At 38.9% G+C, this 25,095-nt stretch overlaps 2 protein-coding genes across 3 annotated transcripts in view; one reads left to right on the forward strand and one right to left on the reverse strand.

Annotated features, from left to right (window-relative positions):
* Positions 1-13,802, reverse strand: part of LOC140140886 (E3 UFM1-protein ligase 1-like) — a 100,802-nt gene extending 87,000 nt beyond the window's left edge. The window contains exon 1 of the mRNA XM_072162637.1: positions 13,704-13,802. Within this exon, the coding sequence (XP_072018738.1) occupies positions 13,704-13,783 (80 nt within the window). The 5' untranslated portion in view covers positions 13,784-13,802. The remainder of the gene's footprint in view (positions 1-13,703) is intronic.
* Positions 13,803-13,908: 106 nt separating this feature from the next.
* LOC140140887 (uncharacterized) overlaps positions 13,909-25,095 on the forward strand; it is a 70,747-nt gene continuing 59,560 nt past the window's right edge. Inside the window, exons 1-2 of one of the 2 annotated variants that reach the window (XM_072162638.1) lie at positions 13,909-14,080; positions 19,387-19,545. In XM_072162638.1, the coding sequence (XP_072018739.1) occupies positions 19,387-19,545 (159 nt within the window). In that variant the 5' untranslated portion in view covers positions 13,909-14,080. The remainder of the gene's footprint in view (positions 14,081-19,386; positions 19,546-25,095) is intronic. The other variant, XM_072162639.1, reaches the window with a different exon arrangement.

Raw genomic sequence — 25,095 nt, forward strand, 5'->3', positions numbered from 1 at the left:
GTGCGTTAAGCTTAAATTTGCGATTTTGGTAACTATTTTACCTTTATACCCGTATGCGAAGCATGAACGGGTATATTGCCATTCTATGGTTTCTTCTCCTCCTTCTCCTTTTCCTCCATCAAACACAACATTCTGTCAAGGCTAGCGCTAAAACTACAAGGGCCACAGGGCCCATATGTGGTGCACTTAGGGGCCCTACCCCGTAGATTGATCCTTTGCCCATCTTGGCCCCAGAGGTCAAGGTCACAGGCCCCAGGGGCCCAAATGTAAAAATACAAAGCATGCCGTTTCTCATCAAATGAAGCAGCCTCAGGGGCCTGAGTTGGTACACTGATAGCCCCAGGGGTACTCTATATATACAAGTATACATGAACCCCATATGTCATATATTATGGGCCCCAGGGCCCCAAATGTTAAAACAAGGGGTAACAGATTGACAAAGCTAGCGCTAAAACTACAAGGGCCCCAGGGCCCATATGTAGTACACTTATGGGCCCTACCCGAGATTTATCCTTTGCACATCTGGGCCCCAGAGGTCAAAGGTCACGGGCCCCAGGGGCCCAACTGCAAACATACAAAGCACGCGGCTTCTCGTTAAATGAAGCAGCCTCGGGCCCTGAGTTGGTACACTGATAGAGCCAGGGGTACTCTATATATACAAGTATACATGAGTCCCATATGTCATATATTATGGGCCCCAGGGCCCCAAAAGTTAAAATAAGGGCAACAGGTTAACAAGGCTAGCTATAAAACTACAAGGGCACTAGGGCTCATATGTGGCACATGTATGGGCCCTAAGTTGTAATGTGTCTTCTGCCCATTTTGGCCCCAGATGTTTAAGGCTAGGGGCCCCAGAGGCCCAAATGTTAAAACAAAGGGCCGGTCGTTTCTCAACAAATAAAGTAGCGACAGGGTTTAGATTTGGTACACTAATAGGTCTTCAGCATTATATTGTTTTATGTATATATGAACCCTATGTGTCACATAATATGGGCCCCAGGGCCCCAAACGCTAAAACATAGGGCGGTCGTTACTCAGTAAATAAAAGCAGCTACAATGTCCAGCTTGTTATACCCGCATGCAATAGCATGCAGGGTATCTTCCCATCCTGTGGTTATACCCGCATGCAATAGCATGCAGGGTATCTTCCCATCCTGTGGTTTCTTCTCCTCCTCCTTATACCCGCATGCGAAGGGGCCCAGGGCCCCAAAAGTTAAAATAAGGGGCAACAGGTTAACAAGGCTAGCTATAAAACTACAAGGGCACTAGGGCTCATATGTGGCACATGTATGGGCCCTAAGTTGTAATGTGTCTTCTGCCCATTTTGGCCCCAGATGTTTAAGGCTAGGGGCCCCAGAGGCCCAAATGTTAAAACAAAGGGCCGGTCGTTTCTCAACAAATAAAGTAGCTACAGGGTTCAGATTTGGTACACAGTTAGGTCTTTAGTATTATATTGTCAAATGTATGTATAACCCCCATACGTCACATAATATGGGCCCCAAGGCCCCAAACGCTAAAACATATGGCGGCCGTTACTCAGTAAATAAAGCAGCTACAATGCCCAGCTTGAGTTTACTGATAGCACTTGAGAATTATACTTCAACATTATGTACATGAGCCTCATAAGTAAAAAAAAATATGGGCCCCAGGGCCCCACATGTTAAAACAAAGGGCCGGCCGTTTCTCATCAATTAAAGCAGCTTTAGGGCTCAGAGTTTGTACACAGATTGCACCTGAGAATTACATTGTTATATGTACATATGAGCCCCATATACCACATAATATGGGCCCCAGGGCCCCAAATGCTAAAACATAGGGCCAGCCATTACTCAGTAAAGAAAGCAGCTACATGGTTCAGATTTGGTACACAGATAGGTCTTTAGTATTATATTGTCATATGTATATATAATCCCCATATGTCACATAATATGGGCCCCAGGGCCCCAAACGCTAAAACATAGGGGCGGCCGTTACTCAGTAAATAAAGCAGCTACAATGCCCAGCTTGAGTCTACTGATAGCACTTGAGAATCATACTTTAACATATGTACATGAGCCCCATAAGTCATATATATTGGGCCCCAGGGCCCCAAATGTTAAAACAAAGGGCCGGCCGTTTCTCATCAAAGAAAGCAGCTTCCGTGCTCAGAATATGTACACAGATAGCACCTGAGAAGTATATTGTTACTAACACCCACACACCCATCCACCCCACACACGTGGGACTAAACAGACAGATTGTATTATCATAATTGGAAATACCAGCGTGAAGCGTTAAGGCTGTTCCAGTTAAATTACATACCCATTGGCTGTTCCATTTAATTTACATACTCCCTCTGAAATGGCCCCCAAAAGGCTGTTCCGTATAATTTACATACTCCCTCTGAAATGGCTGTTCCATTTAATTTACATACTCCCTCTGGAATAGTTTCCCCTGAATCATATTGCATAGCCTCACTGTGAGTAAGAGAGACTATTACCAATTGGCTGTTCCATTTAATTTACATACTCCCTCTGAAATGTCCCCAAAAAAGGCTGTTCCGTTTAATTTACATACTCCCTCTGAAATGGCTGTTCCATCTAATTTACATACTCCCTCTGGAAAAGGGGACTTTTTACAATTTCTTTATTTTAAGTGCTACGATAGTGCAACCTACATTCAATTAAAGCTTGTGACTTGGACTTTCACTTTTACACATTTTCTGCCCAATTGGGCGACTTTTTACAATTTCTTTATTTTAAGTCCTCAGCAAATAAGGACTGTAAGTTTGGGTAGACCGATAACATGCGGGTATAGCCGTATTTGTGTACAAATATATAGCCTTCTAGTTTGTTTTCTAACCCATTTCAACTAGGAACTCCAAAATTGATACAGTGATAGCATATTTTAAGCGGAGTCATATCATTTGTAACTTACCTATGATTGTCGCTATCCAAGGCAAAAAAATCAAATATTGTGTATATTTCCATAGAGTTCTGCATGATATACGGTAGGCGAATTTTGACACACGACAATTTTGACAAGTGTTCACCCACAATCCATTGCGTTATATGAGTTGCGAGTTTTGGTATATATTTAGGTATTTTTAAGATCAAATTCGGCGTATGTGGCAATCCCAATACGGAGCCATGGAGAAGGAAAAACAAATTTTAGACAAGCCAAGACGGGCCGGGCCGGGGGCACAGGAATTTGGGAAAATTTGGCAGATCGAAGGGGGGAATTTTGAAAAGGGGTATAATCCTTCTTGTCTTCCATGAGCAACCGCGTCACATCGGGTATAATCTTCCTTCCAGGAGCAACCACTGTGCATGATTGACGGGCTATTCCATTGCTCGTAATAGGGTAGTGTATTTTAGCGGGACAATGCTGGATCATAGTGGTGCACGCTTGCTGCGTACTACGATGTGCAAGGTAGACTTTCGCCCCTTGGCATGTGGTTGTTGGTGTAGGGGGTGTGGGGGTGTGTGTGTTGGGGGGGGCGTGTTGTCCGAGATGTTAGGAATGATTTAATAATAGTTATTAATATTGGAAGAACGTTTTAAACTTTTAATTTAAGGCATCATATAGGCCTAAGATTTTATACTATTTTAGATTTAGACAAAATAATAAAATAGCATTTAAAAATTATATTAATAGGCCTATTTATTATCGCACACCATGGTAACAATTAAAAAAATGGCACACTTTCCGATAAAAATTTGGGAAACAAATTAATTTAAAAAAAAAATAAATAAAAACAATCTTTCTTAAACCAAATTTTCATGAAATTGAGGGCCAGCAATAAACCAAAATGCACCGAATCTGTCGCACATCCCCATAGTAGGCCTACCTTCCTTTCCACCCCGTTGCCCTAAACTAGGCGTGTAATATAACCGCCACGCAGTATTTTTTTTTTTACCTGTAGGCAAGCTCACCCCTACAGTCGCAATAGTTCTAGCCCAGATAGCTTTTAACTCACGCCTACTAATAACGTACTTATGGCGCTATAAGGTTTACCACGGAAGCTGTTTGGTTTACCGTGGAAGAAGATTATACCCTATATGGGAATTTTTGGCGCACATTAAATGGGACACGACTGATTTTTAAATAACACGCACAAGGCTTTGGAATCACGTCACGGGTATGCCTACAGAATAGAAACGCAGTCAAAATCATGAAAAAATTCCTGCACGTTATCCGCACGCTCAGGCCTATAACGTAGGCCCTACGCTCAATTTAGACATTCCCATCTATACAATTTTAAAGGCCTATCCAGTGATCCCAGCAAAGTGTGAAAAATTAAAATTGTTTATATATAAATGTCTAAAAGTGAAGGATAAGTCATTTAAATTGTCATTTAATATTTTTGAAATGTATTTGGCATAGGATCCTAACAGCAGTAGGCCATTGACAAAGTTGAAGCCCGATATAATGTAGGTGGCCTATCATAGGCTTATCCCGGCTAGTAATCAGATTCGTGTAAAATGTCTGATGATTCAGTTTTTCCCGGGATGAGATTTTGTCTTTAATACTCAGCGTTTGGCTAAACCACTAATAGGCCTACTATAACAACAAACAGGGACAACAAAGGCGATTATGAAGGCCGGGGAAGGGGTAAGAAATTCAGTTGGTAGGCCTACACCATTTGGAAATCCCCCAGTGAGCCCCTTATCATGCTTATTTCATCATCTTATATTTTAATTATATGACTGCCCCGGGCTATAACCTGCAACTTTCATTTTTCCGTGTTAAAATGTAGGCTCACGCCTATTATTTTATGGAATTGTAGGCCTATACTCGTGCTTTTCACCGCTGATTAAGTTTATATTATCGCAACTCGCCATCTGGGGTGGTGAATTTCTTTCCCCATGCCAACAAATCTTTGTCCTCCCCACTTTCGGACATGCCAACCCCCCTCTATCGACATAGGCCTACCAAAACATTGTCCGGTATTCAGTTTTAGGCAGGCGAGAAGGGCAAGCAAGTTTTGACACGTGAGGCCTATATCATTGCAAAAGCCAAGTATTAATATACTCCTTTAAAATGCCTCTTCTGGCACAAAAGAAATACCGTAGCAGAGTGATGCCACGTGCACATGTGCATTGACATTGGCCAATATCTATGGGTGTAATAGGTCTACTATTATTTATTATTCACTTTTTCTACTCACTTTATTAGGGCCTACCATTTAAAATGTCTAAAATTATGGAATTGTTAACATGTCTTAATTTATGGAAATGAGCAAATTTCTCACGTCCAGTGCCGTACATAAGGGGGCAATGGGGAAGCTAACCCCTCCCCCTTTGGATGCGGTCGCCCTGAAGAATTTTACTAGGGTCTTTTTTGTACTTTTGAGCCTATTTTGTCTAGTTACAGATTTCCCCCTTGAATGAGGATTTCCCCTTTCACTCATTTGCCCCCCCCTTAAAAAGTCCTAGCTACGCCATGATCCCCATGACGCCACTTCACGGGGCACAACATACATTTCTGGTGGGTATGCTCCTGGGGTATGCTCCCCAGAATTTAGTAGGGTCCGGGGACTGAGCTCCCAGGGGGTGCTGACGGCGCACGGGGTAGGCCTACATGCCGGAAAGGGATCATTTTGGAGCTGCCAATAAATATAAAAGGTGGTCTTTTGGAGCTGCGAATAGTCAAAATTGGGTCTTTCTTGGCTTTAGGGTGAATAACGCCTGAAAAAACCAGACATGTGAAGAATGATCGAGCGATGTAGGTCGTAGCTGAAATTGTCAAGTTTCCGTGTTTACGTATGCCTGCGCCTGCGCCTATAGCTCTATTTTGGTCACGGGTCTTTTGGAGCGGCGAAAAAAAAAAAAAATGGAGGGGGGGGGGTCTTTCCGGGAGAGCATACCCGTATGGTCTTTTGTGTTAAGTTCCAACGCTTAAAATTCAATTTTAATAACACGACGGTCACAATCTTGATTTTATCAGGATTTTACCAAGAGAAGGTGCTAGGCATACATGCTCATGTTTGAATCTGGCAACTTTGAACTTATCTTGGTAGTCTTGTAGCCGTCGGCCCTGTTCAGTTTTATACACGCATTTGAATAGGAATTGTTTTGCGACTTACCTAATGTTTATGGAGCACATTTTCTTCATTAGTTTGTCCAGTTGATGTCAAATGTTCTATTCTATATTATTTGGCAATAGTGTTTTTTTTTGCCTATAGTATGTCCAAGCATGGTCCAATGTTGTAATTTGTTGTTTTTGATCGCAAAGGTCGGATATTTTTATTCCGATTTAACTGTGCACCTACCGGAGGGCTTCGCAAGGGTGCAGAATTCGCGTAAAGTTTGACGGTAATTTTGCCTTTTTGACACTAAAACGCATTCGATCCTTAATTTTATTTCAACAAAATTTTTGATTAGGTAGCATATTAATGAGGCGGCTACAATTTTTTTTACCAAATCTTAAAGAATTATTCTCAAATGTCTGACCTGTGTATTTCCTATTGGTAATACAAATTGACGTATCAGCCCTACACATACATAGGCAGGTCGTATTTTGGACTGGTAGCAAGTCTAATACTGTATGTGAATATCGATGAATGTTAGAAACCGGTTGTGACGGAGACTACGTGGTAGCGTCCTTAACAACCAGTCAACTTTAAGACAAATAGGTGAAAAGGGACACTTTCACGATGTTTTTTCATATTTTTTTAAATTTCACATGATCAGTGCATATATCGCCTAGCTTGAAATGATAAAATATTTTTTTAGACCAATCAAACCAATATATGGGTGTAGTACGCCCTTAATTATTTCATTAATAGCAATTTCCTAAGTTTCCATCCATAAATAACCACAGAGCATTATCTGTTTACAAAATAAATGTTTATTTCAGATTTCCAATTATAGCCATGTTATCAGTATACTGATAAAAGGCCAATCCAGACCTTCTGGTCATATTATGCTAGCCAGACAATTTATCTTACACTTCCCATAATGCATTTCTTCCATTTCAATATTCTGTACTGATTTGCTATGTTGTGCCACGGTCAACAAAATATAGCTCAGTAAACAGAGCACATCCAGATCTTGCATTTGTTTAATTCTTGACTAGCTGACCCTTGTTCAGCCATGAAAAAATGAAACCTGTACAAAGTAAGGCCAAAAAAAATTGTTATGTTGCCCTCAACCGCCTCTACCCTAAATCCTGAAAAATCAGGGTCGGCAATTTTTTTTTTTTTTTTTTAATGATGATTTTTACAGATTTGTTCAAAAAATAAATGTTTTTCACTTGAAATTAATATTTTATTGAAAGACTAGTCTTTAATTGATGTCTAACAGGTATCCAAAAGACAAAATTAACAAATGACCCCTAATTGAAGAAGCATCTATATAATATTTGAGGGGATTTTGAAAAAAATGGAAGGTTTGGAAAAAAAAGAAGAAAAAAAAAAGAAATCTGACCGTCCGCCCCAACTTTCCCGCTTGAGGGCAACACAACAATATTTTTTTGGCCTAATGGGAGCATTTGTTGGAATGAGGGGATGTATTATGTTGCAAAGGATTCTGGGAAGGGTAAGATATTTTCTCTGCATGCTTGCTATCCCTATGGGTTTTCTTGCCCTAAACCTCTAATGTGTACTTTATCTCTTATACCCAAAAGTGTAAAACACATATCTAGGGTTTATACAATAGCTGCCAGGTGCTTTATTTTAAGATTATGTACAATATAAAATCCAGAAATTGTCAAATGTCTATAGTGTAGCTATTGCAGATAATGGCCTTCTCGATATTGTTACAACTTTTGTAACATGTTTGCCTGGCCTAATTAGTGTATTAGCTCTCATTTTTATATGCCCAAATCGGGAGAATTTTAGACACTAATTGCTCATGGCTCTGCGCACAGAAGTAGGGGCCTATAGACAGCACAAGCCCAATTGGTGCCTTATCTATTGACTTGCCAAACGTAAGGCAAAGCAACACTGAAAAGCAAACATTGTAGCCGCACTGAAGCAGTAAAGTTCAACATCTCTTTTACAAAATCGCCAGATCAAGGAGTTTGTACAGTGTTTGTAATATGAAAGCACCAGAAACAGTCTGCATAGGAGACTATTCCATGAAATTTGGTAAAAACTGTCGTAACAAAATGCTCCAAAAATGACACTTTCCGTCCGAATTTTCCTAGCTAAATAAGTAACATTTATGAACAATCATGCAAAGATCGCTACTCAAATTACCAGATCCATTGCTCAAAACGATGTAGTAAAAAAAAAAAAAAAAACATACAGAAATCTGGACGATGCCTAGAGTTCATTGCGTAAGCACGCAATGAGCTAAAAACGAACCGGTTAAAATGCTTCTATTTTCAATGTTGAGCTATATTTTGTATTTTGAACTTGCGACACTATGTCACTGAAACTTAATTAAGCCATAGGTAACAGGTTACCACAACCACACTACAGCAATGTTGAAAAAGATTGTATTTTTTGTCACCTATACCACCATATTAGGTAGTTTTCCGTAAGCTTCATTTTTGTGATTTTGGTAACTATTTTATATTTATTTGCCCAATCCATCTCAACTAGGCAATCTAAATTGTACTCACCATTTACATCCTAAGGTATTGTAGTATATCCACCTCACACATTTCCATTATATATCCAGTAACAGACAAAATATCAAAATTGATGCCTCATTATGACATGTATGATATCACAGACTATCACATGTATTCAAAATTGATGCCTGAATTTGACCTGAACCATTTGACCTATATAACCTGACCTTTGATGACCTTAAATAGCCTTTTTTAATCTCTTTTCCTAACAGCACATTATAGAAGATACATACATGGTGTAGTATTAAATTGTCTATGTGGAAGAGATTAGGCCTATTTAATTTATTCAGTGTTATAATCAGTGAGTACATTTCTATAGATAGTATAACAAAGGATTTAATGTATTCTATTCATGTATTCTACTAGGACATGTTCAATAGAATAAATTATGGTTTGTTATGAAACACACATCTCAGTTACCAGGATACAGTAAACAAAAATATATATAGGGCTAAAATGATTTTCTAAAATGGTTTAAAACCACTTTGTATGTAGAGATATTTTATAAGTTCAGGACATGAGATGATGAACATATTTATATACTTCATAAATTTGCAACAAAAAAAAGAAGATGGGTACTGATGAAAATCAGGGTATTAAATCGCCTTAAGGCTTATGATTTTAAGAATCTGTGGGTATTACAGATTATTTTGGTACCAAAATCTCAACATGGCCAAAAGTGAGTTAAGGCTTTCTGTTTGTCAACTCTCGATTTATTGTATTTCACATTACTTGAAGGATAGAAATACAGAATTAGATGTCAGATATGAAACCTATTTGATGAACAAAATGTGAGCTACAAAATGGTGAGGGCACGACGAGTGGTACAGGCTCTAACTAACAATCAGAGGATTGGATTCGAACCCTGGCAATGCCATTATCATGTGCACTTGAACAAAGCCTTAAATACCTCATTGCCTCACCCCACACCCAGGTGTAATGGGCTGTTAGGGATAACTACAAGTAAAGTGCTGAGAAGCAACTTTTCTAGGCATTGTTGACATGTTGCTCTCTGGAAAGAAAGTTTCCTACTGTAAAGACCTATAACTTTTGAGATGGTTTGTATGTTTGAAGGTGCAAAATTAACAATATGGCGATCGGTTTTACCCCTGAATTCAGCAACTCATCATCACAAATCATGACACGCTTGTAAACAAACCAAGCTCGAGTTTGATTGACAGATGACATTAAACACGATTTAGTCTTTTTAAGACTAAATACTGAAACCCAAAAATTACCTCAATAAATTGCACCATACATAATGCTACATGGTATATCTGGCAGCTTGGTTTGTCCCTCATGGAGAGTCTGCTTTCTTACCTCTGAAAAACCCCATTTTGGCGTCCTCACATCCGTATTTGGACGTAAAACTGCCATTTTAAGAAAACAGCAACTACAATTTTTATGTAACTTTCAAAAATGGAATTCTCGACATGTCACATCAACACCCACTTTAACAGAATCATCAGGCATAATAATGATTGTTGATGATAATATTGATTTTCAGCCCCCCCCCCCCCGACTCCCTGTCCAAATACTTGTTTTGGCGGGCACCTACTCATTTTTCAGCCGATTTGGTTGAAAAAGGTGTCAAAATACTCAGGAGATCATACTGCATCAAATAAGCTAGTTCCCTAAGAAATTTGAAACATCCCCCTTTTTTTTACCTACCCCTAATAAAATCAAGTAAGTACATTGTCGTATGTCTCGTAAAAACTTTGCGCTCCAGATGTTTGCTGTTCGTATCTCTGTGCTGGTAGAAAAAATAAACGTTGTGAAGATAGGACATCCGGTTCCTACTCTGCCATGTTGGCTGAGTAATGGTACAGTGGCGGTACCCTTGCTCTGGAACAGTATCCCTTTCACCGTTCGTTCTGCTGTCTCCACTGATCAATTCAAAACTAAACTCAAACTTTCTTGTTCAATTACTTGACTCTGCATTTAGATCATGATCATGTCATTTTGTACTTGTAGTATGGTAGTGTAAGTTGTAGTTAACGCTTAGAATAAACCTTTGTATTTTGTGCTTTATTTATAAATGGTGTTATTATTATGAACATGGCCTTTTGTGCCAAATGTGTGTCATCTGCCCTCAGACTCATACCTACAGGCATAGGGTTTTGCATGATGTTTTGTTGGCATTTTTTTTTATTGTTTACTTCCATTTGACAAACAATTTGACAAAGTTGTTCTTAATAATACAAATGATATCAGTTGGCAATCTGAATGTTAAGCAATCAACTTCACAACACATCAGTCTCACAATGGGTAGGCAGGAAGTCACCCTCAGTTATTTTTCCTTTGTTCTTCAACCATCGTCTTCGAGTATTCTTTTTAGTTGATCACCACGTCAGTAGGCCTACTTGATAGGAGTGACCAGAGTGATTGTGTTTGTCCTGCACCAGATGTGATGTTTTGCACCGCTGGGCGCGATACCTGAAATGGTCTGCCCAGAAATCCTTAGAAGTAGAATCACACACCATTGTCACATTTTGAACAATGAGTGAAAACCGACAACATATGTGAGTGAAAACCGTCAACATTCACTGGTGAATTGTAGCGACACTATAATACGAGACAGCCGTTCCCGGAAGAACAGCTGTATAACTTAGTAGACATCTGCTATGACTAGATATGTGCAAAGTGATTGTCATGTTGTGGTAAGACACAACATCATTGAAAATGTTATTACCTTCTGAAACGTCTGAAGTTGTATTCAGCAGGGCGAAAACCGCAAATCGCTAACTATTAATAATAATATTAATATTCATGACAAGTTTATATAACAATCCACGTATTTGTCAATGTCAGGCTCATGGGTTTGATTCCTTTGTTCATGAGTCTCCTTGACCTTGAACAAGTATCACACTTTGTTACAGGCTGTCCGCATAGAAGTACAAACCAAATCTGTGGCATCGGGGGTTGATGCCTTGCGTAAAATGCATTGCGTGTTTAAACAAATGCTACTCGTAATAAACACATTAGTCCTGCCAGCAAGACTTCAGTCTTTATCATAATGACATCTACGCTACGGACCTGATGCCGAGTTACAGTTAGTTACTGGAACTAATATTAATAATATATAAACACACATGATACGAGCAATCGAGCATGGTGCGCTCGGCAGGGTTCCCGTTAAGGTTTTAAAAATGTGCGTCCGTAATGACGCAAGTTTGCTGACGAGGTTGCAAAAACTTGCGTCCAGACAGATTTGTGTGCGTCCATCTGAAATTCACGATTATGACGATACACACGTACCCCGGGTCTACACCTCATCAAATGTTGAGTGTTAAAAAAAAATAAAAGTGCATTTTCGCCGTGATATTCCATCTCCATTCGCTATGATAATTTTTCTCATTTCTGTGTCAGTTTTGGTCCGAAACGTGGTCAAAAACAGGTGCAAAAACATGAGCAAAGTCAATCTTGAGCAATTTTCGTTCAGACTTTTCACTTCCGTGTTTCTATTTTTAAATTAACGTGCTGTTGATGCTACAAAAACTAAAACACGCTGCCACAAATAATAATGAAAAAGGGTTATCATTTGGATTTTGTCTTTAAAATTGCTTTTATTCATCGTAATAATAATACTAATAAAGGAAACCTAGATTATTTATGAGAAAATAAACTTAAAATATTAAAAATTGAATATTGTCAGGTTGTGATAAATAATTAAATAAACACCGTACATTAGCGGCAAGTCGTCGTTGTAAACAAATCAATCGGGACTTCCCCAGGCCATGTGATCAAACAGCTGTACAGCGATCGTTCGGAAAGCATGCAAAAAGTGCACGATTTCCTGACGTTGCATTTACAAATATTGCAGAATTTACTTCAATTCTCAGCAGGTGGGTCAAAATTTTGGGGCTTTTATTATCTTAAAATATAAAAGAATAAAATTTCTTATTTTTATCATCAATTAATGATAAAATTTCAAGTTTTGTCTGCGCCCAAATGCATGTGACATAGACGCAAAATACTTGATTAGCCATGTGAATTTGCGTCCAAATTTGAAATTTGTAAAATACGCGTCTGGACGCAATGACGCACACTAACGGGAAGCCTGGCGCTCGGCAAGTATAAATCACGCCAGCAGTTGGCGCGCCAAAGAAGCATTTACACATGCATTGCATTGAAATAATTGTTCTCATACCTTTGTACTTCTATGTGGACGGACTGTACCCTGTGTAAAGATAGTCACTTGTGCTGAGCATGAAATTGGTCACTTATCGCTCACTGTTCAAAATGTGACATCTACACCAATTACAGTCCCGAAACTGTCTACTTTTAGCCGACCTCAATTCGAAACATTTAGTGATAGTTAAAAATGCGATCCCCAACCCTTTGGTTACCTTTTGACGAATTTTTGAAATCTCCGCTGAGTCTCCGTGTCTGAAATTCCCCGGTACAAACATCGAAAATGTCGCAATTCTCAGTTCTCGGTGATGATACTATATCCGCATCGCTGTTTTCACACATGAATATGCATATCTCTGACCCCTGTAAGGTCACAAACGTGATGCTGATTTCAACCAATCCGATCCACCGCTTAATAAGCAGCTTGATACTGACGTCATATCTGAGGTGACCAGGAGGCAGGAGCTACCATTTTGGTAAACTGAACTCGACTCGTGCGTTCTTTTGGTTCACATAAATCGAACAAAATTTTCAATAACGGGTAATAGTATGATTTCAATTTTTTATTAATGAATTAAGTTACTTGTAGTTTTGAGGAATGACAAAGTTGTTTTTGGAAACTTAGATGTTTGTTTCAACTGATGATGTAGGATCGCAAGGTGAGTGAATTCGTGAAGAGATTTGCTTGTTTGAGTGATAGTAGGATACGGGATGTAGGCTAGTCCTCTGTGTTTGACCGGCTCCGACGTCTCAATTCACAACGTCTCAATTCGTACCTGCTTACCAGACAGCAATACTGCGTATTGCTGTATGGAACCAGATATAGACGGACTGTAGGACTGTCGAATTCGGCGTCCTCATGCAAGTAGTACAGCTGCTCATACAATATGTGCTGTTCGTACAATATGGACAAGTTTTTAGTCGCACAATACATACGATGCAAATTTTCAAGACCCTCCATCCTGTCACAAAATGATAACGGAATAAGACACATACAATAATGTTACCTTTGTTGCGCCGTTGTAAGCTGGGCTCGCTGAAAATCTGCGGCCAAACGCTTCACTTCTTCCCACTCGCTGCTCGCCATTGCTGATGTTTTCGTGGAGCAATCAATTATGGTCAATGGTCAAAGGTCACAACCTTTGACCAGATATTGAAAACGTCGCTACTTTTTGCGCCCAATTGGGTGTTTTTATGTATCTGTTTTTTCTGAATATAGCATACAAATGATAAACCGTATTTGGGCGCTGTTTAGATCGTATAATATGGCATTCCTTTCACTTGTTGCTCAGTGGCAACAAGCAACGCTCTGGCTCTGTACATAATGATGATGACTGAAGTTTTACAGAAGTTTTGTTTATTATGATAGCGAGTACATGTAGCTGTAAGTAATTTCAAAAGTATTTTTATGATATAATGACATTTTGAGTTTTTAAAATAAAAGTAGGTTTAATAATACAATGATATAATAGAATCATTCAAAGTCAGTAGAAATTTAATTTTCTGCACAGGCACAGCAGTGTCAGTGACCATTCACTCCACAGAGTACTACAGAGCGCGTACCACCAGTCAAAGTCCCCGTCAAAGTCTCCGCCTCATCCGATAATGAGGGCCGATTGTTCCGTGAAATGCGACAGGCGAGACTGCTACGCAATTACCGCGTGTTTTCATGGTCTATTGCGGAAGGGCGAAACACGCAACGCGCTATCGGGTATACGCGAAGGCACGCAGCGCTGGCGTGATTGTTAGACACGGCACGATAGAACAATCGGCCCTCATGAATAATTTGTTTAAGCTAACAAAATCTAAGTCTTTAATTGAAAACCGAGTATGATTGGTACATATAATAACAATATCGCATATACAATAAAATCACACAATGACAGTTTTACTATATCAGTACTTAACCAGCTGTCTTCTTGTTGGTGATCCTAGAGTTCTTGCAATGTTCTGGACGACTGATGTAATATATCCTTATTCACTTGTCCTGCGAAAATCAGCGATGTCCATAGTGCACTTGCATTTATAAATCCTTGCGTATAAAATCCTCATACGAAAATGATGATGCTTCCTCCAATCTCCTTTGCGCTGCTATCTCCACAAATATATCTCCTTGCGCTGCTTTCTCCAAAAATGGTGTTTCTTTCACCAATCACTCTTTTCCAGGGAACAGGTTTTTTAACACAGCTCCGCTGTTTTTGACAGATGCGTGGCCTTCACAAACCCAGCAAACTCCAGCAATTTGACAGAAGAACTTTTAATCCTTTGATGAGGAAGAGCACTTTTGTGTGCTCGCTGTCTTCTTCGTTGCTGTATTAAAATTAGCTCAATTATTGGCTATATAAACTGGTTAAAATGTACTTCTTTTTGAAGCAAAAGACCATCACACACATGTGGAGTTTTCAATCTCCCATGACATTCTGTAAAGTCCCAACAAAAGTCTCCAGCTTTTTATATCAGTACTCATGCAAAAAACCATCATCTATTAATAAACCATTACTTCAATCACATTTTCACAACATTGCTGCAATCTTGGGATTTCCCAATATTAATAATACACATTCACCTTTCACATTACATCACTTCCTGGGGGTTTTTCCTGATGGTGCAATAATGAACTGGGGCTTTCCAAGTTCCAAACATAGCTCTGACTTTGTTTACAATAATTTGGGGGAATTCCAAAATACAAGGGGGTTTCCCATCTCATGAAATACTTTCAGCTTGTAAACAAAGTTAAATAATTAAATTAAATCAAATTACTCAGGGCACATCACACAATACACGGGACTTTGACTGGTGGTACTTTCTCTGTTTATCTCTTTCCTCTATGATTCACTCGGTCGGACATCCGGGAGCATTGTCCCCTTCGTCCCCTTTGCACAAGCGCGCGAATAGCAACCAGCTCGAGAAAGGGGAACTGCACATGCGCTGCACATGCGCACACTGGTTTTACAAGGCTATTTCCCCTTTGTGACGTCAGCCCGACCAAGAGAATTTGTTGACAGCTCAGTCAGGAGCTCAGATCTCTACTGCCCATGACCATGTGCCAGTGCCACAGCTTGTGTATTATAGTCAAATGCAGCAAACCTTTGACGAGCGCGACTACCGTGATGTTGCAAATTCGGCGCTAAACAACGCGTACGCCGCACAGTTCATTCATAAATTTCCACTCGGCAACAGCAGATCACCTCGGCAGCCAATCAGAGACAAGTGCGTCCAACGCAGTAAATACGCTGATGTATATTTTTAATCTGGCGCTCGTCAAAGATTTACTGCATTTGATTATAACAGAATTCCTCACGGTTTCTACCAGAGAAGAATGGCAGTTGGTTACACTTAGGGTATCCAATTTAGGGTGTCCAAAATGGTAGTTGTATAGTAACTACAAATTTGAACGTTTGAGGACTTCTTCTCAAGCTGTAGGGTGCTCCAGTGTTTTATTTTGGCAAGTTTGCATTAGTAGGTCCTATAGCTAGTAAAATACTCACTTTAGAAACCTGTGTCACTGATGAATGTCGATCTGTGATATTGCTCAACTTATATTCTACGCATCAGCTTTTGTCCAAAGAAATGATTTTTATGAGCAGCGAAAAGTCCACTCCACGACTATGTACATGTGAATATGGTGATGAATGCACGCTAAATCACAGCGACACATACACATAGCTCCTTGGAACAATTATTGGAACTACCAAAATGGTCAAAAATACCTTATTCCACAAAATCAGTGTGTCTACTTCCTATTCTCTCCATTTAAAAAAATCAGAATTTTAGGGTGTCGAAATTGAAAACAGGGCGTCCAAATGACACCTGGACACCCCTCTGGCTAGTGCCGTGGTCGACATAAAAAAAAAAAAAAATTCTAAAAAATTTGTTTTTTGTTTATTTTGATTACCTTTGCTTCTATTGAACAGTCAGGGACACATAGAATTAGTATGCATTGCTAGCTGTTCAATAGAAGTAAAAGTAAATAAAATGTACAAATTTATCCAACTTTGTAAAAAAAAAAATTGGCATTTGTTTGTTTTGAGTAGCAGTATTTCTCTGGTTGCCAACCTTGAATAACAAGTCATTTTGGGCCTATAACTTGCTTTTCTGGCCAAAAATATTTTTTGAAAATTAAAAAAAAAAAAAAATTTTTTTAAGAATTTTTTTGGTCGACACACTGTCGACGTCGGTATACGAATTATATGGACATGTCGACACTAAAAAACGGTGCCGACCACGGCACTACCTCTGGCTAATGCCTTGTTCTGATTGGCTGATTCAATCATCTGACAATCATAACCCAGCAAACATTGTAATATTGGCCCAGTAATGGCTTAAACCGGTCTACTTCTGGCAATACCGGACACGGCTGACGGAATAACGCCAGTACAAATCCGATACTGGTTAATGTTTGGCCGCCGTTTTCTTATTAGGATAAGCTGTGCCGTACTTGGTCCATTATTGGGCCAATTGAAGACTACCTGAAAGCTCCTGAATATGGCATCGAGCCGGCATGTAGGCCCTACATACTGGCCCAGTTGCGGCAGAAACTTGTTGGCCGGGCTTGTAGGCCCCGAGTACCGGCCCTGTATTGGCCCAATGTTGCATTAATGTGGGCGTGGTTTTGAAACCCTGACATTTTTTACTATCAAAATACAATATTTGATCATTATCATCTTCATTTTGAAGGGCCACATGTTATTATTATTATGAAGAAAAGGCAGCGAGTTTACGCTTGTTCCGAATATTTCATTTACTGCCTTGTAAAGAATCTACGTGAGCAAGGCATAATTGTTTTCTGATGACACCATAGAATATATATTTCATTTATCAATGGCTCAGTTTTGTAAGCTTAGTTTGTTATCGAACTTAAATACTTTGCACATCGGGTAATACCAATTCAATTATGCTGAGTGCAAGTAAGTTTCCTTTTCAAAGGAAATATCTGGTTGAACAGGTGAAACTGACCAATAATGCCTGAACCGGGTAAAAGAGGAATAGAACACTGCACCGCTAGACGTGGACCAAAAAAAAAAAAAAAAAAAAGGACCAAAATTGGACCATTACCGTTTACTACGGTTTCATAATGGGAATATATTGGCAATATTATATTGGCCCAGAACAGTATTGAATAAATTGGACCTGCACTGGGCCAATTTCAACCCATTTTGGCCCAGTGCTGGCAATATATATTGGGCCAGTCGAATGCCCGTGTGCACGACCGTACCGGACCAATACAGGCTGCCATTCTTGGTCCATTATAGCAGCTTTTATAGAGCCAGTATCGGGCCGATTGTATAATGTTTGCTGGGAAGTTCATAACAACAGAACAGACTTGGTAATCTGATTAGCCGATTATAGTGAGATACACATCCCACCGTAGCGTCCTATGGTGAGTTTCTATCTCTCTACGGTGGGAACTTATTGTGTATATAGCAAGTGCCGGCCACATAAATTCAATTACTGGGTACAAGTACCGAATATCGTGCAACTTGTTAGACTTGAGTCCAGTCCTTGTTTACGAAGTTTAGGGTTATGGTTTAGGGTGGGGTAGGGCATTCTTGTAATAAGACTAGTAGAGTTGTACCCTATTCGGCAATGGCTCCAATTACTGTAATACTGTGGGTAAAAAACTTTCCCGCAGTGCGCGGTGTCATGTTGGCTCCCGATATGGATCTGGATCTAGAAGAATACTGGTTAACACTCCTAGTCCTAGCAACAACCCTGATCGTTTGGAGCCAAACGATCAGGGTTGTTGTGCGCAGTTGTTGTTTTTAGTCAAACTTTTGGAGATGGTTGCACGGTACTTGTGTCTTGAAATTACTTGGTTCGGTTAATGTGGTTATGTGGTAGGGTCAACTGTTCCAGTCAGAAATTGTTTGATGGAAGAAAGAGTGTTTTAAACAGTTCTTGTTTGCCAGCTCATCAAATGGAGTCTGGTATGCGTTTGTGAGTGCCTTGATAGACGACGGAGTGGCTGATGAGGGAGGTTGTGTTTACCCATTGTTATCCATATTTGGATAAATTTGTTTTTTAATAGACGCACTATCTAATCGTACATTATGACACCACATTGAATCCAATGTGACCTCAAGAAGTAAAGTTACAAGCAATTGAATAGACGAAGGTCCAGTTTTAAAAGTGACAAACTGGCCAATACAAGGCGCAAAAAGATTCCAACAAGCGCAACAAAGAGGCAACACAGTTTCTTCAATGAAGCGTTATTTAAAGCAGTTTTTATTTCGGTTTTTACTTCTCTGTACTTTTCATAAATTTCATTTTATTTGTCAGTTCTTTTGTTTCGGTTTTCTTTTGTTCCTTTCGTTTTAAATTAAAGCCAAACGCATAAATTAGCCATTCGCCACTCTCAAACCAGATATCTAGTCTGTGGAGTTTTGAATAGGTCAGTTTGTCACTTTTAAAACTGGACCTTCGTCTAATCAAATGCTTGTAACTTTGCTTCTTGAAGTCACATTGGATTCAATGTGGTGTCATAATGTGCAGGATTAGATAGTGCGTCTATTAAAAAAACAAATTTACCCCAATATTGTTCAGTTTGGAAATTGTGATTATTTTTCCAAGTGTAAGGATACTTGATTGGCGCAGTATATTTCTGTTGAACAGCCCAATGACACAATCACCATTCAAGTGATGGACATTGATTATTAATAATGTGTTTATTTATTTTTTACTTAAATTCAGATGGAGAAACCATCAGTCAAGTTCAGGACACCTTCTCAAGCTTCCACAAAGTCTGAAGGTCAAAGGTCGTTGGAGCTGAATGAATCATTAAATACAACAAGACAACGCTTCCTTACTGCGCCAGAAATTCCAATCTCTGATGCAGAAACCAAAAAAAGGGTATGTTTTTGTTTTGTTTTATATCTTTTTTTGCCTGGGTTACTCACTCAGTGGTTGTTTTAAGGTACCCTTAGTTGAAGTTAGTTCTTCCATTATGAGGCCCAGGAGTCACATTTACATCAAAATTCATCATAATAATTAAACAAAATATTTAAATACATAATAGGATAATCATACACAATCATGAACTTAAGGGTACACGATGTATTGTTGGTCAAAGCAGCGAAAAAAATTGTTTTTTATTATCTAAATCAATATGTGACCATCCTCCACAACTGAGCCCGGATGTCGACAGTGCCACTATTGAGGCTCCATGGAACTTAACAATAAACAATAGGAAACAAAGGATTTATTGACTGTTTTATTGATTTTTCACTACTTAAATGTCAAGTACTATAGACATGATATACATCATTTTAAAGCTAATTTCAAGCAGAATATTTTGGTTGAATATTTCAAAAATGATGATTGGCGACTTCAGGGCTCAGTTGTGCTGGATGGTCACATATATTACTAGTATTGAAAAATAACACTTTGATGTTTTGTAAAAGTTCATTCTGCAAATCATATACTTTGAAAACTTGCTCGATTTATTGTTGTTAAACTAGCAAGATTAGCCAGCGCCGAGATGGTCGCTCTGCACATTGCTCTGAGAATTTTATCATGTTTTGTCGAATGTTTTTGACTTTTAATATATATATTTGCATTATGAACATAGTATTATACTCATAGATACTATGAGTATTATACTCATAGATCGTGATGAGGTCTCCGACGATACAATATTTGACTGTATTTTGCTGCATTTTGAGTACATTTGTACCAACTTACAACGCTGGTTTGCTACTGTGTGAGGATACTACACGTAGTAGCATAGCATCATACACTGACCATATTGATTCACGACGAACTATTTCACGCTTGAATTACGCGCTGGTGATGAATACGCTTTTCACTATGGGACATGATGGCGATCATTTCACAACGTATAGTAGTGATTTGCTTTATGCATTGTCTACACATGGGCAAACGGGCTGTCATTTAACTGACGAAACTTGCAATCATCTTGGTTCATTGGGATTACTACGTTCTCCTTGTGATACTCATTGTTCCACCAATGTTACCAGTGTTTCACAGAACATCCAACGGAACACACGGAAACGATGGCAGAGACGTGGACATCGAGGGGGACGTAAGTGGACAAGAGGAATACCAGTGTTAACAACAGTACGAAACAACACATGGGAACAACCTGTTTCAGACGTAGGTGTAAATTTCTCAATTTGTGCCAGATCAAGACTCACAAAGGTAATCCGCACGTAACAATGTTAATATCAAACTTTGGAATGCCAGATCGGTTGGAAACAAGACAATCAATATCGTTGATAATATCCTTCAGAATGACGTGGATATTATGGTAATTACCGAGTCCTGGTTGCGTGATGATGATCAGGTAGTAATAGGCGAACTCAAACCTTCTGGATATACATTCGCTAACTTTCCACGTAAAACTGATGGAAATCATGGTGGTATTTGTGTAATACATAAAAGTAGTATAAAACTTGAAAATAAACCCACTGGTTTGGACACATACAACTTTGAGCATGCTAGACTTGTTGACAAAATCACTGGTATAGGCCTTGTAATAGTCTATAGGCCTCCACCGTCTAAAGAAAATAAGTTAAAAACCAGTGAGTACCTTACAGAAATGGATGATTTTGTTCGTGAAATTTACATCACTCCCACAAAGACTGTGCTCTTAGGAGATTTTAATATTCATGTGGACCAAGTTACAAAGTCTGACACAGTACACTTTATGGATTCATTAAATTCTGTTGGTGTGCACCAATTTGTTTCTGGCCCTACCCACATCAAGGGCCATACTTTAGATTTGCTTATTGCTAGACCTGATGATAATTTAGTGAAAAGCTGTGTCGTTCTTCCAAGCTTAGGTTCAGATCATTTTGTTGTAGATTGTTATATCAAATGCTGCAAACCACCACCTCAAAAATCTGTCAAATCTGTGCGTAATTACAAACAAATGGACAAAGACTCATTCAAACAGGCTCTATCTCAAAAATTGGACACACACAACCCAAATGGGGATGTAAATGGTCGTCTTGAGTTTCTTACCTCATCACTAACAGAGGTGTTGGATGACCATGCACCATCAAAAACTTGCGTCCGATCCATTAGAGATCGCTCCCCTTGGTACAATACAGAAATACATACTGAGCGTCGAGTTAGGCGTAAACTTGAGCGAAAATGGCGTAAACATAAAACTATGGACAATCACGATGAGTACTTAGAACAACACACAAAGGTAAATAAGCTAATTCAAAATGCTAAAGAGGTTCATTATAAGAACACCCTGGCCACAGCTGATAGTAAGAGCATGTATAGAACATTAAACCAGCTGTTAAACAATGGTTCTAAAGTGTTACCAATTTCAGATTCGCCACAAGAACTACATGTAAGTGATAAATTGGCTAATTTCTTTGTTGAAAAAATAGGTAAGATCAGAAAAAAGCTTGATGCTGAAGTTGAAACAGAACAAGAGTGCATACAGGAGAACCCAACTTTTCAGGAATACACACAAGAGAGTGGTAATCAAGTATACACACAGGTGAACCAATTTCAGCAATTTGAGCCAGTCACTGAAGAACAAGTAAATAAGATCATAGGTGGACTATCAAACAAATGTTGTGTTTTAGATCCAATCCCCATGTGGCTCCTCAAAGAAAATATTGAATCTATCTTGCCTGTACTTACTGATATTGTAAATGAATCTCTTGCCAGTGGAATTTTCCCAAGTGTGCTTCGTGAGGCAGTGGTGTCGCCAATTTTAAAAAAGACATCACTGGACCCCAACAGCTTGAAAAATTATCGTCCAGTGTCTAACATTTGCTATTTCTCAAAGATCATTGAAAGAATTGTTGCTGATCAAATCAATAAACACCTGAGTGCGAACCAACTATATGAGCAGTTTCAGTCGGCATATAAGCCGCAACACAGCACAGAAACGGCATTACTTTGTGTAAAGAACGACATTTTAGCTGAAATTGATAATCACCGGGTTGTATTGTTGGTATTATTAGATCTTTCTTCAGCGTTCGACACTGTTGACTATGACATTTTATTTCACCGGCTTCAAGACACTTTTCACATTTCTGGTACCGTTTTACATTGGATTCAAAATTACCTCCAAAATCGCACTTTTCGGCGTGACTGTGGAAAATGATTTTCTGCTCCTCAGCCCGTCGAGTTTGGTGTTCCTCAAGGATCCGTGTTGGGCCCGCAATTATTTAGTATGTATACATATACCTTGGGACACATCATAAGAAAGCATGGCATCAGATACCATATATATGCTGATGACACACAGATGTACGTTTCTTTTGACCCGCGTGTACCTGGTGATGACGAACGTGCTCTTTCTAGACTGTCTAAGTGTATTGACGACGTAAAATGTTGGATGACAAGCAATAAATTACAACTAAATGAACAGAAAACTGAGTTTTTCGTCACATCAACTTCCTACAAATTAAGCAATTTACCTGAGCTTAAACTCAAGATTGGAGATGCAGAAATTGCCGCTTCACCCACTGTAAAGAACCTTGGTGTTACTTTTGACACAACTATGTCCATGTCCAAGCATGTCAGTGATATGTGTCGCTCTATTAACTTCCATCTCAGGAACATGTTTAGAATACGGCGGTACATTGATTTTGACTGTTGTAACCATCTTGCCAGGTCGCTGATCACCTCTCGTTTGGACTATGCCAATGCTTTGTTGTACGGGGTCAAAAGCAGAGACCTTAAACGTCTCCAGTCGCTAAAAACAGAGCGGCTCGTTTGGTGTTTCGTGTTCCCGAGACCAGAATGCGGAAGTTCTATTGTCTGATCTGCACTGGCTGCCGGTGAATGACAGGATTTTGTTTAAAAACATGCTCTATGTGTACAAGTGTCTTAACCATGAAGCTCCGCCATACCTTTCTGACTGTCTGTGCAAACGCGTACCTGGAAGGGAAGGTATGAGGTCTGGACATGATACTACACGACTGTACTAGCAGCGAACCAACTTAGTAACTGCGGGTGATCGGTCATTCCAGGCTTTTGCTCCAAGGGAATGGAATAAGCTGCCGATCACCCTGCGTGAATCAATTTCTGTGTCAAGTTTTAAAGGGAAATTAAAAACCCACCTTTTCCCACATTTTTAGTTTGTGTATGACACCACTGCCCACACGCTTTTTAAATTTTGATGTGTATTTTATGTATAGGCTTTTTAATTGCCTATTTTAAATTTGTCTTAATTTTGTTTTTAATAACTATGCTGCTTATATTCTTGTGTTTTTAAAAATGTATTAATATGTATTATGCTTGTATTATGTATATGCGCTGTGATCGCTAGAAATGGCGCTTAATAAATGCCTTTGTAATAATAATGAGTTGTGTACGTTTTACAAAAATGTTGTTGTTTCAGCCTTCTTTACAACATAACTCAAGAATCACAGGACCTACAAAAGTATATTATTTGAATTCTTCTACACACTCTCTATGAAATGATCGATGCAATTTTTGCTAAAGCTCACTACCATTGCAAGATGCCTGAACTACCAGATCGCAACAATTTAAAATTATAGTAGTTGCTAACCTTAAAGCAATAACGTGTGATTTTCACAAAGAATAGATTCTTATTTATTGATCATATTGTCTAAGTTTAATTTCGAGCCAAACTATAATGAGATAAATGAAGAAAATTGCTATTTCATTCCAGCGCTCGCAACGTATCAACTTGCTGATCATATTATTATCATGAATGAATATTGGCGTAGTTTTACACAGCTAGGACAAACAAACAAGACATAAGAGGAATAGCGATATGCACACAATTTATACGTCAAGACGGACAGGGCCTACAATGCATGTATAATCTCACCAATCGTATTATTATCATGATTATTTGTGGAGCTACACACACCTGATGAGATGTACAAACAATACCGTAGAATTCCGTCTAGAAGCATATATGCCTCTAAACGAGGGGTTTTTTTTAACGAAAGATATGAAAGGCCAATACTCTTCTCAAAAACATTGCAATAGATTGGTCTTACAAATATACATGTTTGTACAGCCGCCTTTATCAGTAATCATGGTAATATAGTTGTTCAAACTCCAAATAACGTTTTTGCTGAGAGTGTCTGCCTCTTGTCTCTTGTGTCAAAAAACCTTGTTTAGAGGCATATATATGCTTGTAGACAGAATTTTACGGTACATGTACATATGTAAGACAAATTCTAAATGTGACTAATTCCTGATGGAATTACTGACATTTATACAGCGTGATATTGGTACTGTAGTCTGGAGTGTTTTTATTAATAATAATCATCATGATCATGTTATATATTGATTTTAAGTGAAGGCCCCTATTTTTCTCATAAAAATATTGAAATTAGAAGTTCCAACTCAGTGTATTTCTGAAGATATCATCAAAAAACTGCCTAATTAGTCTCAAATGTGGTATACCACATTTGAGACTAATATATTGTA

The sequence above is a fragment of the Amphiura filiformis genome, chromosome 19 (genome assembly GCF_039555335.1).
Source record: "Amphiura filiformis chromosome 19, Afil_fr2py, whole genome shotgun sequence".
Classification (NCBI taxonomy): domain Eukaryota; kingdom Metazoa; phylum Echinodermata; class Ophiuroidea; order Amphilepidida; family Amphiuridae; genus Amphiura; species Amphiura filiformis.